At 35.9% G+C, this 16,292-nt stretch overlaps 1 protein-coding gene across 3 annotated transcripts in view; it reads right to left on the bottom strand.

The window, feature by feature from the left end:
• The window catches only part of LOC136877390 (zinc finger protein ubi-d4), a 570,041-nt gene that overhangs the window by 113,879 nt on the left and 439,870 nt on the right, over positions 1-16,292 (bottom strand). For all 3 annotated transcript variants that reach the window (XM_067151392.2, XM_067151393.2, XM_067151394.2), the window contains exon 8: positions 11,452-11,590. In XM_067151392.2, coding sequence (XP_067007493.2) covers positions 11,452-11,590 — 139 coding nt within the window. The remainder of the gene's footprint in view (positions 1-11,451; positions 11,591-16,292) is intronic.

Below are 16,292 nucleotides of genomic sequence, written 5' to 3'. Positions count from 1 at the left end.
TTTCCTTGCTGATGTCCACATGGAATCTCTTACAAGACAAGCATGCTGTTGGTCACGAGCCATCTGCTATTGGTCAACAATTAAGTCACCCCACAGACAGCCATATACGAGTCATCTGCTATTTGCGGCAGGTGGTCTTGCTTAACGTTGTGAGTCGCCAGTTGTTAATAAGGAAATTGTGAGAATTATATCATAACCTGTTGGTATAATTTATGCAACTATTGTTTATATGCATTATATCCAAGGATAGAGCATTAATTTTTGGTAATGCCATATGGCGGCTTGCTACATTTTTGGTATGGTACTGAGAAATGTGATGTGATGGCACATGATGTCACACTTGACCTCTGTATGTGGTCATAAGAGTTTAGTTATGTTAGTCATGTTAATATACAATAATACTACAATAAAAAACTCCTTGTATGTGAAAACGTCTTGGCACCAGCAGTGTAGTGTTGCTATTATATGATTTGCACAAGCACAATACACTGGTGAAGTAAGCTTGGCATCCAACGTGTTAAGATTCATATTTACCATTATGTGCAAACTGTCCCTGATGGTATCTTCAAATTTTTAGCAGGTAGGGATAAAAGGTTAATCTAAGGCAGGGCGCACAAGGGAAGAAATGATCCGTAATGTACGAAAAGGTCATTATATACTAACTAGTGGGAAATAGATGGAATAAACAAACATACAGAATCTAAGTGAGTTAAGACCTCTGCCCAAAGGCTGATATGATATGTGAGTTTTTCACCATAAGCTGCCATAGAAAGCCCTTTGTCAATAAAGAGTAGTAGGCTTATGAGAAGTGAGATAGCTTCCTGCTCACATCCTCAGTAAGGTGAGGACTGCATATCAACATATTTAATTAATGATTGTCAAGAATTAAAACAATAGAAATTTGTAGGAAAGGTACGAACATGTCTTCATGATTCTTGAAACATTCTGGTGTATCATAAAAAAGTTGAAAGTAAAATGCACCATATTCTTGTTGGTAAGCACTTAATTGTTTTTTTGTTTTTGTTGTTTGTTACAAATTTATTCAAGAATATTTTAATTACGACCTTCAGAGTAAGATATTATGAAGTCTTTTCAATTGTGTTAAATTATACACAATTTCTCTGAAGTAGTAGAGAACAATTAACTAAATTTCTGTTGGGAAGCACCTTGCCTTACTTTAGTTTTCTACATTATAATTTTGATAATTTGATAACAGTTTCTTTTCAGTTTGCATCTAATTCTACACAACTATCTCTTGAATAAACAGAGTACAGATGTCCATTATGCAATGATATGATATGTGCTACAGATAGATTTGCATTAGACATATCCACAAACCATCACAATGTCTGCATTTGCAAAATATTGAAAAAATTATCAAAGACAGATTACAAGTAGAGTGTCAATTAGGGAAAAGGAAACATAGATAGGAAGAAAGCATTACTAGACAAGCAGGTGATAGGAGAGAGAAAACATGAATATCAATGTTACATCTTTCCTGGTGAAAGAGGGAAAAGAGTCTAGTAAGACACTAGAAAAAGCAAGCTCTTGGGAGGAAAAGCTCAATGACAGTGAAAACAAAGGAGAGAGCAGAGGAATAATGTGAAGAGGAGGTCAAGGGAACAATATTTGATGGTCCGGTTTAGTTCTGCTCTGGGCTTCAGAATGAAAAATTAAGCCACTTCAGATGATGGTGGTTTTAGAGACAAACCACATGTAATTTATGATAAAAAATGAGTTGGAGGGTCACAGAAGGAAGATGCAGTTTATTACCATTCACCAGCATAATGGCTGAAGGACCTCTCTATCACTGTATCTCCCTTGAGATTCTCTATGAGGATATAAGCATAGAAATGTGCCATACAGGATCCAACAAAAATGCTACAGAAATTGAAGATGCTACTCGTAAGGATCATATGGGCAAAATATAGAAGGAATCAGTGTGTTCTGATTTTAAATTTAATGTGGTTTATGAAATTTACAATTTGATGCATTCTCAAGTTAATGGCAGAATCCACTTTTGCCAACAAAGAACAAAAACATATAGAGATAAACACAAATATTGAGATTCTGCAGATTTCTTAAACACTCCAGAGCAATATGAAACAATGAGACATAGGCAATGGGCATAACACTTCAAGAGTTCCTGAGCCAGCACATAAGGATGGTTGTATAATGAACCTCCAACACTCAGGAAAATAAAATATCTAACCAAATTACAAATGAGTGAAAAAAAAAAAAATGTCCATGATACTAACCCACAAAATCTGTTACATTTTGTATTTAGAGTTTAAATCCACCATTATGTGTCTGAGGAACAGTTGTTGATTCATTCTTGATACTAGGGATATCTCTGATTACAGAGCTCTCTAAACTCAAACTTGTTTGAAATATGGTAAGTCTGTGTTATTGTAGGGACTGTAGAAATGTACACGAGTACATTTTGGGTCTCATATTATTATAATGACAATGAAGGCTGAGAGTGGGCAGAACCGGTGGAGCAGTAGCAATGCAAGCAGGCCAGCAGCGAGGAAAACAATATCACCAGGGAAGTGCTGAGGCTTGTGATGATAAGGAAGTTCACAAGAAAAGCTGGAAGCTGACAATAATATACTGCATTTGGCGAGCTGCGAATTGAACTGTCCTGGAAAGTGCACTGCGAGATGCCTGTTGGGGAGCAGGAATCCGACGCACCGAAGTGCTGTGTGATCGCCCAAGTGTGTGTTAGTGTGTGTCATGATTGTGAATAAAATCATGTCAAGTGGAAAACTCAAACCTGAGTGAACTTGTAATAATTGTAAATAGTAGTTTTATAAATTTGATAGCAAAGCATGCTGCCTCTTTGTGTAGTGATTTAAGTTTTGAGGACATTGATAACCCACCATAGTACAAATAACACAGAACTTGAAAGCAAGTACTTCGAAGAGCAAGACAAGAAAAATAAAATTAAAACACCATTCTGAATGAGGAAAAACAAAAGTGAAAATTGAATCCAACATTACACAGCCGAGTATCAAACATAACATACTGATTTTTACTAGAATCAGAGGAAAAGCCATGAAGTCCCCATCATGTGAGCATAGCACAGTATATCCAGTCTTTGTCATTGTTCTCTTCTTTACAACAGGTTTAAGACGTAAATTATTTGAATAACCTGACCTTGGCAAACACAAAAACTAGCACCCTCTCTTTGAACACAATGAACCAACAATTACGTCCCCTGAATTTCTGTAAAGAATGAATAACCAATATTATTTAACAATTAATGACAGAAGAAGCATAGACATTGAGTACAAATATGTTAATAAATACGGAATAAAATTTAGAACATACTATCCTGGAATAGGTACATATGCTGCTATGTAATCCAACCCACTTTTTTAAAATAAATAAATAAATAATAAATAAATAAATAAATAAAAAAATAAAATTAATAGGGATAGAATTTATGCAAATGTAACTCGGTCAAAACTGCCCTTAAAATAAAATACCACTAAAAGGAATAATTGAAGTTATTCGCATCGCACTACAATGCCTGACAAAGGCAGATGGGAACTCCTCTTACAGTGTAATTAAAATAATAAATCCTGTGATAAAATAATATTACAACATAAAACTAATAACAAAGTTCTCAACTTGAGTATATTATTTGTAGACAGATTTGCAAATACTGTCAAATATTCCATTGAGAAAACATGCCCAGTTAACATTCTATTTTGTTAAAATTGCTCCAACATGAAAACTGACAATCTGAACAGTAAACAATTGAGATTGTCACCCAGTTCTTGAAATCACAAGTTGAATGTACTTTTAACAAACCTGATTCTTTCAGTAACATAAATGCACATTTAACTATTTTTATAATAATACTCATTATAATAAATCACAGCATAAACACAACATTCCTACATATATACAGGTTTACCCTGATCAAGTCAGACAATGTGAGGTTTCCGCCAGCTAAATTATTAATTTTACTTATTTTATAAATTGACATTTTGATTAAGCAGGAGAATCAGAAATGCACTGATATATTATTGGTTACAGAATATTTCATTAAATAATGTGGTTATCTTTGTTTTTGAAGAAATAGATGAGAGGTCTAAACATCAAATAACCTATTATTACAGCACAAATAACGAACTAAGGTAAATATTACACTCTACCTTCATTTAAAATAGTATAGTAGTTTCAAATAACAAACTAATGGTAGATCTGTCTAGTGACCAATACTGCACTGTTTAAAGCTGCAACATTGCAACTCCTTCCAAAGTCATAACAGAATACTTACATGGTAAGATTATGCAATTTCTACTTTCCAACATGATAGAGATAGGTGGAATATCTAATCCATTCTTTGCAAGTAGTAAGTTTAGTGCAGACATCAGAGCAAAAGGAATGTAATGCAGTCAGCTCCGTAGAATATTCTGATTTACTCCTCCAACAGACATTTTTTTCAAACTTCTTACACTCTGTCTCATTGTCTCCAATCATTGCCTATGTTTCACTCTCTCAGAGTCATTTATATACATATGGATGGACACGTAAGAACAAGGGAGAGACGTGAGTTGCAACTATTCATATTACAACATTAATAATCTAAACACATACTTTATTTACAGACAAACACAAAACAAAATCTTGGTCTAGAAGAGAATAATGGAAGTAAGTATCCAACACTGAGGTAATGAGCACTAAGAAAATCTCATAATATCGAAAATCTGCACAATGTAAGAAGAGAGCTCCTAATAGATCATTCTGAACAAACCAAAGTTTGTGTAGGAAGTGGATGTAAATACTATTAGAAACAATGTATTTACTGGTAGTGTGTATTACTGTACATGTGGCAAAGTATAGAGAAGAGTTAAATTAAAGTAGAGGCTTTTGTGTGTGTAACAAACATAGAATAGGGAGAAAGTGGAAAGAAAAAAATATTGGTCAGACATATCACAGAGGCATGGTCTATTTGAATATGAAGTGAAATGATTGGACATATTTAAGTTTCTGGAAGATAAGCTGTGTTATTTTACTAGAATAAATTATGCTGAACTGTAACAATATACGGCACAGTCTGAATTTTCGAAAAATAATATAATTGAAGTGAAAAGAAATTCTAAGATTGCAGAGTAAAACACGTTCTATCAAGGACTACAGTAATTTCATTTGAATACAATTTTCTATGTAAATAAACCATGAGATATGCAAGAACATATTATACAAAGTGACTAGTGACACACCAAAAGCAATGTATCAAACCTCAATGCCAAATCTTCAGGAATGGATTCCTTATATATATATATATTTTTTTTTTTTTTTTTAAAAAGGGCATGGATCCAAAAATGCATAATTACAAAGTTATTTAAATTTTAGTAATGTTAGTGCAATCCAACACTCCCAACACTGTTACATCTACTTCTGTACCGCCACGTGGAACACACTGTTCACGTATCCTACCTGAATACAGGCCTCCGCTTGTGTTCACAACGAGTACTGAACATGATAAAAAAAAATGCCTGGTTTAGTGCATACCATCTGACAGACTGCCATAATGTATGCACAAAGATGGTTCATCATCAACAGCAACACTACAGACTCTACTTGTCCCCAAAAGTAAAAGTCCAAGAGGTTTAAGTCGGAGGAGTATGGTGGGCAAGCAAAGGCTGGGTAACTCTGCAATTATGCATTTCCCAACCAATGTTAACAATGTTAGCCCCAATATACCTCTTTACCAACTTTTTATTTTGCTGTTGCCAATAAATACACAAATTAATTTTTTTAATTTTCCTAGGAAGTATTTCTCAAAAACTAAATAATAATTCAGCTAACTGTGTGCCTGCATTAATTCTTTCCAAAATTTGCAAGATCATGGATTTTCATAACACTCATAATATGGAATTAGATAACCTGTAATGGAATTGTTAGCTGCTAGTTAGTTTCTATTTTACATTATGCTATCACATCTGAAATGTAATCATCTATTTCAAATATGAAAGCACTGCTTGAATTTGGAGAGCTAGCCAAATTTTCCTATGTTCACTGTATTTAACGACCTGCAGTAAACTGTTATCAAGCAAATCTTAGGTTTTCTCATTATTCTTCAAAATGGGCTAACATCAGTCAGGTGTTGAAGTTAGTAACATAGAATATGAACATTACTGAGAAATGGTTTGCTAGAAGAAGTCAATATACTGTATAAGAAGATCATTAGATATTCTAGACAAATTTAAGGCAATATGATCACAAAATAGGGGGCTACATTACAGGGAGATGAAAGTCATTCATAGTGGAAATAAACAAAGGAGAGGTAATGGAATAACTACTGGGTTAACCTGTGAGGAAGATGGTCTAGGAATGTGATCAAATAAATCAGAAAATAGATAAATTCTTCAATGGCTCTATTGGTTAACATAATTACTCAAAAAATGCAGGAAAATGCAGATTAGAAGATATGAACCATTACTGAGTTAAGTGAAGAAAATGAACCATGTTTTTTTTAAGTACCCTACTGGAAATTATACATACAGAAAGCACTTGCTGAAAGAAAACGTAACAGAGTGATAACAAATTAGTCAGGCATTGATACTCCAAACAGGTTAAATCCACTGAAGGCAACACTTGTCTGGATATAGACAAAGATCCCAATCTGATATTAACAAAAACAGATACAGATCTGAAAAATAATGAAGAATCAATCCAACATACATGTTGTCTACAGAAGTTAAAAGATGGTGGCATGAAACAAGAATAAGAGAAGGAGCTAATAGTGGGCAGAAAATATTATTGAAATTGAAAGGATGGGATGGAATAGCACGAGCAACTGGAAAGGTACATTACTGGGAAAGAACTAGTCAGAGCCAAGAAATCTGTGGATGATTCCAGAAATATTAGACTTTATTAAAAAAGAAAAATAGAGAAGGAAGATACACAGAGACACAAACATGATACAAAGAGACACAAAATTAAAAATCAAATCATAATGAAATTGTATAAAGCAAAAGAGTGGATGGAAAACACCAGTGAAGATATGAAAAAAGACATGAGTGGATATATGGATAAGATATTTTAAGATCAGAGTACAAACTGGAAACAAAAAGCACCATCCTCAAGAATAAGAGAGGAGATATCCTAAAAGACAATGAAGAAGTATACAATCAACAGAAAGTGTACATTGAAGAACTGTACAAAGGAGATGATAAGAGATACCACCAGCAATACTGAAGATGAACAAGTAGAAGAAAATGGACTGTGGACTGGGTCCACTAATCATAGTGCACAACATTGTTCAGTCTTTTTTCTTTTTTAAAAGAATATATTCTAGTACATCTCTTGAAAAATGTGGGTGATGAAAAGTATTTCTGAATGGGTGACAGACTGTTATTAAACACGCATAGTTCCTGTTTAACTTCATGAAGAGTAAAACTGTTGCACTACCAAGAAAAAGAAATGGCACACACTGTTTTGATTTTTCTTACCACATGCTTTGAAAATACTGCTCAACATGATGGAATGTTACAATTATGACAATAAGTTTGGTTGCAGACCAGGTAACGACCCCTCTATTTGTTTCACCTGCTCATAGAGGAAGAAATAACTGTCAGGAAAAATAAAACAAACACAATAAAAATTAATGGAAAGCAAATCTACTGTATAAGGTTTGCTGACATCACGTTAGTGGCAGAAACAGAAAATGGATTGAACAGAATGGTTAAAGTACTATGAGAAACACTAGGCAAATGGGAACTCATAATTAAGGCTGAAACCATGATAGCTGTAAGTCCAGTCAGGCGTTAGACTAAGACAAAATTGAGCCACTCAACAACAATAACAATCGCCAAGAACATCTTGAATAAGAGAAGAGAAATGCTGACCAACAAGCACGTAAGAATAGAAACATGGAAGGACTTTGTAAAAACTTGTTTGGAATAGGCCTCTGAACCAGAATGAAAGCTAGACTACACTTTAATATGGCATAAAAAAGAAGAGATAATGTAGCAGAAATGTAGATATGGAGGGGAATAAATTAGACTAGTAAGATAGGAATGAAAAGTAATGATGATGAACTGAGAGAGGAAGGTAAAAAGAGGAACAGAAGATTAAAATTTGTTTTGTGACACTGTGACTTCTTTTGCAACATTCTGAAGGGAGAGTTACTGGGAAGAGAGGAAGAGGGCAACCATAGGAGATTTCAACAACTTGCTGAAGAGGATAAACTGCATATCTTATACCAAGTTGAAAAGACCAGTTCAGGACAGACATTTATGGTTGCAGTAACAAGGCCTTGACTATAGAATATGATGGTGCAGATTGTCAGTATTAACTGACTCTACAAACGTTCATCAATATGAAATCTATTCATGATACTGTATTTTCCTTGTTTCTATATACAGTGGACACCGTTTATTGTAATCAAGGATAATGTTATCAACAGTATTATATAATCACTTTTTTTTTTTTTGCTAGGGGCTTTACGTCGCACCGACACAGATAGGTCTTATGGCGACGATGGGATAGGAAAGGCCTAGGAGTTGGAAGGAAGCGGCCGTGGCCTTAATTAAGGTACAGCCCCAGCATTTGCCTGGTGTGAAAATGGGAAACCACGGAAAACCATGTTCAGGGCTGCCGATAGTGGGATTCGAACCTACTATCTCCCAGATGCAAGCTCACAGCCGCGCGCCTCTACACGCACGGCCAACTCGCCCGGTAATCACTTTTATGAAGTCCCGTACGGACAAATACTAAAACATTGAAAATCTTCTGTTTATTGTGATCATGAATTTGGTTTATGTTATCGTATTTGTTTTCAAGGATTTCGTTCTCAAGTATGCAAGTATTATCGCGCCTTGCCTGAATACACTTCTTCAAATATGAAAGTGCTAAAGGCTGTAAAACCTCCAAGGAACGAGTAAGAGTTTTATGTTGTGCGAGTGTGTCTGGTGAAAAGAAAAGACTGTTCGTGATTGGGAAAAGTAAGAATCCACGTTGTTTTAAAGGCATCAATATGTTTCCAGTGGACTATCATTCCAACTCTAATGCATGGATGACTGCCCTGATTTTCAAAGAATGCTACTGAAGTGGCATAATACGCTGGACCGTAAAATAGTTTTGCTGGCTGACAACATCAATGTGGTTTTCTTACCGGCGATTACGACTTCATTAATTCAACCATGCAATCAAGGAACCGTTCACACCATGAAAGCGTATCATGGCGATGGAAAATGAAATGGCGTATGACTTTTAGTGCCGGGAGTGTCTGAGGACATGTTTGGCTCGCCAGGTGCAGGTCTTTTGATTTGACTCCCATAGGCGACCTGCGCGTCGTAATGAGGATGAAATGATGATGAAGACGACACATACACCCAGCCCTCGTGCCAGCAAAATTAACCAATGATGGTTAAAATTCCTGACCCTGCCAGGAATCGAACCCGGGACCCCTGTGGCCAAAGGCCAGCACGCTAACCATTTAGCCAAGGAGCCGGACATGGTGATGAAATGTGCACAAGAATCTTAAAAAACATAGAGGACTCACATAAAACTAGTGCCAATGCCCTTGCCAAAACAACCAGCCTTCTCGACGCCCTGCATCTTCTAGCCATGTCATGGGACAATGTCTGAGCACATACAATAAGGAAATTTTTCCGGCATGGGAGATTTTTAGGAGAGTTACCAGAAGTAGGGGAGGATGTTGAACTTTGTCCAACAGGCTTAACAGAAGATGAATTTCAGGAATGGATGAACATTGATGAGGTCATCATTACTGATGCGAAACAGACAAAGGCGACATTTATGTGAGGCAGTTACATCTGCATCCAGATATGAGAGGTGAAGAACTCGGAGCAGAAGATAGCGATGCTGATGATGACGATGTTGCCGAAACTTCCGAACAACAACGAATGCTGAAATGTAACAGGCGCTAGATATTAATGGACTTTTGAGAGACAACAAGAAGCAAACAGCGATAAGAGTCTATTTTACATAGCTGAAAACAGTCAATGGTATTGCAGTGCTGTGTACTGGTCTATGTTTCACTGTAGTGCATGTAGGTTATGAATAACTACAGTAGGCTACTTATCAATTTCTATTTTTCGGCTACTGTTATCAGCCGGTTAATGTTATCAAATTATCTGCGTCCCAGAGTGATCATAATAAGCGGCGTCCACTGCACTAACTACTGCAAATCAAAATCGAGAAGCCAAGTCAGCTCACACTCCTAGTTTTGATTTTTGAAAAAGAAAAACCACTTATTTATCATGTTGGAACTTTTTTGTTTGTTTGTAAATATTTGCTTTAACTTCTATACAAAGTATTGCTATAGATATGCAACAATGTTGTTTAGCATGTCGTTAAATCCTTTAAAGTCTAAATAACTACCTTTCACTGTAACTTCAAAGAGAAATATGAACATACATTAACATATTGTTGCAATACTCTTTGAAGAAAATATTCGGTCAACCCTAACTCCAGATCTATAGATCAATAATAGCTAATAATTAATAACATTCATTTTAAGCTGTGGTGAAATGGAGCCTCTGAATGAACTGATTATGTATTTTTAACGCAACCTCAAAGTTGGATACTTTTAAGAGCTGGATAAATTTGACACCTTAGTGATTCCAGAGGGATAAGAAATTGAGAGCTTCAAAGCTGAAATTGTAGTACCTGAAACTACTCTCGATTAAAACCATAAATTACATACGCCAAAATACGAAGTGCTTAATATGAGAGGGACAAATTTTAATATTATGGGTCACATATATAAGAGAACAGAAACTGGATAATAAAAGTAAGAGGAATGCAAATGGCTCAAATGTGGAAATTAATTAGGGCTCTAATATTTGATTAATATCAATTCTGCACAATTTTAGTCTAGAAGAGTAAAAGCTAACAAAATAATGTTCAGATTATACTTGTACAAATGATAATGGCATTTATTTTCTTGTGAACTAATTAAGAGGATTTTTTGACAAAAATGATGTATACTAATATATATATATATAAAACTTTGCTTTATAACACAACTGCTTGGGTAAGTCATACGTAAAACACACTAGTATGTTCATATTCCTTTCGCTCAATTATATGTCTTCTTTGATTCATGAAAAGATGTTACCAATGTTAGAAATCCTAATCCACAACACGTAATGTGAAATCAAGTTCATAATATCCAACCAAGCAACACTAATCAATTAACTGTAAACTATAGTTCATGTCAGTACATAAGATGAGAGTGAACACATGCGGTCAGTTTCATACTTTAAAACAGATCAAAACTATAACAAGAAACATTCAGAGCTATCAGAAACTTGTCATTTTCCTCACGTCCACTAATGCAGAGCCTCATGAAGTTAACTTGTTCCATTTCAAGGACTGGTTGCAATAGTGTAATAACAACAACAACAATAAAGGTTTACAGAATAGAGTCCAGTCTCCGTCGAGCCCGTCCAAGTTTCCTACCTGATCGTCCACAGTCTGAACAAGACACCAGCTCCTCAGGGAGACAGGTCTTTTTATTCTCTTGAGCATCACCCAGACAAAAATCACAGTAAGGTGAGGGTACAGCACGTTCTTTATCCTCAGGCATCAGGGTCATCGTCTGTAAAGGAAATACATCAAGCAATTTTATGGGTAATAATCTACATTAGAAATTAAGTCAAACTCTTCTTAAAGGAGTTAACAGCCTGTTTAACTTTAATTCCTACCCAATGACAAGTCTCTGAAGAACAGCATTTGATCAAATTTTAATGAGTTCAGTTTCTTGAAGAAAAGTAAAATCAAAAGAAATACCTGCGATTAACAAACCAAGGGGTTTCAGATTTGACTTCTTGAATTTTTAACATAAAGATATCATAAAATTTGTTTTTTTGCTCATTTTCATTATGCAGAGTAGGATTTCTTGTTTTTATAAACTCTTCTCATTTCAAAGCAGATTATGAATATAAGTTCCTTCACAACTTCTTACACAACTTTGTAACTTACCATAACAAGACAGGGAAACTAAAATGAGTATTGCCAACATTCTCGTCCTTGGAATTCTTCCCACCACCACCACCACACTCACTCACTCACCCCAGGATAATGCCATGCTACAGTCTTTATTTTAAATCCTAGGTCTAAATAATTACATCATTACTGCAAACAATACATCATCACTATTAGAGAAGTTTTCCATAATTACCTATAAAAGACCACCAAAATAACGCAGGATGGAAATAAAAAACCACTATACAGTATTGTTAAGAATAGAAGAACTCAAAATGGATCTATCCAATCTGTAGAACTTCCTAATGGTGAGGTGACTAGGGATAAAACCGAAATATTACAGGAGTTCCAAAGGTACATTGAAAATTTGCTGAACTGTTATGAAAATATCACTCCATTAGACGACGAACCTTATGATTTTGGCAGCACTAATACCACTCGTCTGACTTGGTTGGAAATAGAGACACAGCAATATCTAAGCTGAAAAACAACACAGCAACTGAATCAGATGAATTAAGTGTTGAGATGATCAAAGCACTAGGAGAAGTAGGACAACAGTGGATGTACAGGGTACTAAATAGAATCTGGAAAGAGAATGTAATACCCAATGACTGGCAGCAAGGAGTCATTATCCCATTGTTAAAAAAAGGTAATAGAAAGAAATGTACCAACTACGGAGGTAAAACTCTGCTGTCACATTGTCTCAAAATCTACGAATCCATCCTTGAACGCAGGATTAGAAAATATGTTGAACCTACACTCCAGGAGGAACAACATGGATTTAGACCTCATAGATCAACTATAGACCTCATTTTTGCCACCAGAATGCTCTATGAGAAGTATTGAGAGAAAGGTAAAACACTTATAACTGTTTTTCTGGACATCGAGAAAGCGCATGACCATGTACCATGCGGGCATATATGGGAATGTTTGAGACATAAGAAAGTGCCCGATGACATCATAGCACGAGTACAATGATTATATGATGAAACCAAGTGGTGTGTCCATGTCCAGGATGGAAGGTCAGGTTGGTCTGAAACGAAGAGTGGAGTCCAGCAAGGAAGTTGTCTTTCACCACTTCTCTTCATAATCATAATGGATGAAATTTTAAAAGCGGTTAAAAAAAGGAGCCAACAACTAATGCCCTGGTTTTTGCTGATAGTGTAATGGTATGGGGTGAGACAGAAGCTGAAGTACAAACTAGACTAGATCTCTGGCATGAAGCTTTTTCAACCTTAGGTCTCAAAATCAGCAAAACGAAGACAGTTGGCTTGGTGATGAGTAGAAACTCCCCAACTGTTCATTTAAGAATCGGAGATGAAGAGATGGATATTGTACAATATTTAGGTAGTATTCTGTCATCAAACAATACCATAAATCAACAGATTAGTAACAGAATACAGAAAGCTTCCAAATTCTATCACGCTGTACGTCAAATACTTTGGGATGAAACATTTCCGTTAGTTTCCAAGATCAGCTTGTACAAAACATATCTAGTACCTATATTGACGTATGGCCTGGAAGCAGCAACACTTACTGGACCAACAAAGAGTCGTCTTTAGGCAACAGAAATGAAGTTCCTCCATTCTTGTCTACAAAAAACAAAAATGGATAAAATAAGGAATGTGGATATCCGACAACGGCTTGGATTGGAACGAAGCTTGCTGGAGACTCTAGAAGTGAAGAGATTGCAATGGTATGGTCACATCAAAAGAATGAACCCTCACAGGACTCCTCGAACATACTTTGATCACAATGTTCCTGGGAAGAGACCAAGAAGAAGACCTCATGACGTTTGGGAAAAACAGATATTGAAGGACCTTGAAATTAGAGATGTGAACTGGCGTCGCATATATGAGCATCATCTGTGGATGAATAGGACAAACTGCAGGATGCTCGTACACAACTGCACCCGGCTTGCTGGAGCGAAGAAATGATGATAAAGGATAAACCTGTGTCTATGCCCTAAACTGATTCAACACAAGTACCGGTAGTATATCATCGGCTGAATCACAGTTCTTCCTTCCCTCGATATACTACCAAAGGAGTTCCAATTTTCTGTGATTAAGTATTATATGGGAAGTCTAATGAAAATGGGCATGTCCTATATTCATATAAAACATTTCCTAAACTAAGTGATAGTTGGCTAAACACAATCAGGGGCACTTAAATAGTGCAAAATTTTTGTCAAAAAAGGTAAGTTTCAAACGGTGTAAATTTTAAACGTAAATATTAATTACAAATAGTAACACGTTACATGTAAGGACACAAATTCATTCTATTAAATCGTCTGCCTAAAAAAGTCCCAAAGCACAACTTTATTGAAGGTACCTATCCAGAAAACTGTTAAAACAAATAACATTGAATATTTTAATGTTTCTTAAAATATTTTTTAAGTCAGGCTGCTTCTTTGGTCGCCAAGTATATACCTGCATGCTGAAAAGGGACATTCTACGTCAACAGACACAAGTCTGTAGTTGGTAATGTAGATACTTATTTGTAGCAACATCATCAGGACATGATAATAAGCTTTTGGACTTTTGCCATGTTAAGAAAACAAGGTGAAATTCTTTATGTGTCACAGAGAATTTTGCTCCACGTCTTCAGAAGAAAATCTCATATTATCATGTATTAACATGTCTACAATTACGGGTCGTGAAAGCATCAATGTAAACAATATCATCAGGGTTTTTGGCCAAGCTCTGCTCTTGTTTCTACTTTCCTAAACTTCCTTCATATCCATCTTTCTGAGTACAGTGCTTTATATAATTCTGTAATGACAGTTTTCAGGAAAAGGTGACCATGAACAGTAAAAAGTTCATCTTGATTTCTATTTATAGGATAGTTCTTTCCCTTTTTCACAGTTGAAGAACCATTGGGCAAAGCATCAAAGAAACTGCATGTAGTCTTAAAATGGTTACAGGTTGGGCCTTTAACCAAGTGCCCCATCAAGTGAGAACTGTGGAATGTGGAAGAGGAAGTTCTCTAATTTCAACAGACTTTTGTATCCTAGCAGGAGTCTTTTTCAGAATTCTCTTAACAGAAGACACTTCATTTACACATGAATATTTACTTTTTAGTGCTTTCCTAACTTGATGCAATGCTGGTCACATATTTTGTATTAGAGAACACAGGTTTCAGGTTGGCAATAGCCTGTAACATGCAAGACACTTGGTCTGTTAGTACTAGCCACACTTGATCATATTTAATTCCTTCTGGCCACAAGACGATGCATGCATTGCTGAAACTTAGCATCACACTGTCATTGTCTGTTTTGATCAGAAAGTAGGTTTTGGAGAGCATGGGTTTCACTTATTGTTCATTTAGGGGTGCTACAAAACATATCTGTTCTGGTTTCATCTAGGATAAAATAAACTGGATTACCAGCTACTGCTTGCCCAATCTGTTTTAATTTTTCTTCATACAGAGCCAGCATGTCAAGGTCACAAGCTGACAGACAATTCTGCGTTCATGAGAAACAGCTGTTATGAGCACTAGCTCAGGATATTATGTTAGCACAAGCCTGGAGGGGTGTACATTACACTTTCATAACTACGGTTCTCTGTACAATACATGTATATATATTCTTTTAACATGGCATTTGCATAAAATCTGTGAAACAACGTGGTTCGTAACCATCATGTACCAGGAAAACAAAAAAAATTACATTAAAAATTGCCATGATCAATGAAGTACAAAGTAAAAGGGAATAATTTTTGTAGGGGCTTAACATGCTCATCACTCCTATGAACAATTATGAAGTAGAATAATACTGAATACTATGCTGCTACTATATTGCTTCTGTAGCAAAACTTCATGTTTTTATTAACTTAAAAAAAGGGCATGATAAAGGTTGAATCTCTTCAAGCAACTGTGTTGATACACAAGTACACAAATATAAATACACACAAACAAATTACTGTGTCAATCCTTTTTTTTTTTTTAATAAGTTGTTTTACGTCACACCAAATAGGTAGGTCTTATGGCAATGATGGGACAGGAAAGGGATAGGAGTGGGAAGGAAGTGGCTGTGGCCTTAATTAAGGTACAACTACAGCATTTGCCTGGAGTGAAGATGGGAAACCACAAAACACCATTCTCAGCACTGCCGACAGTGGGGTTCAAACCCACTATCTCCCAAATACAGGCCACACTTAAGCAATTGCAGCGGGACCATGCAGTTCGTCTGCCACTGCTAAATAGAGTCTTGGAGGGACGTGCCAATTCGACTGATGACCCCAAACATCATGTCTGGGCAAAACTCTGCAAATGCACATGGCCTAACCACCCAAAAGCTGGTTCTATTCCAGTGATTT

This window comes from Anabrus simplex, chromosome 7 (assembly GCF_040414725.1).
Source record: "Anabrus simplex isolate iqAnaSimp1 chromosome 7, ASM4041472v1, whole genome shotgun sequence".
Taxonomy (NCBI): Eukaryota; Metazoa; Arthropoda; class Insecta; order Orthoptera; family Tettigoniidae; genus Anabrus; species Anabrus simplex.
Note: the sequence above shows the minus strand (reverse complement) of the source record. Positions and strands in the feature narration are given on the sequence as shown.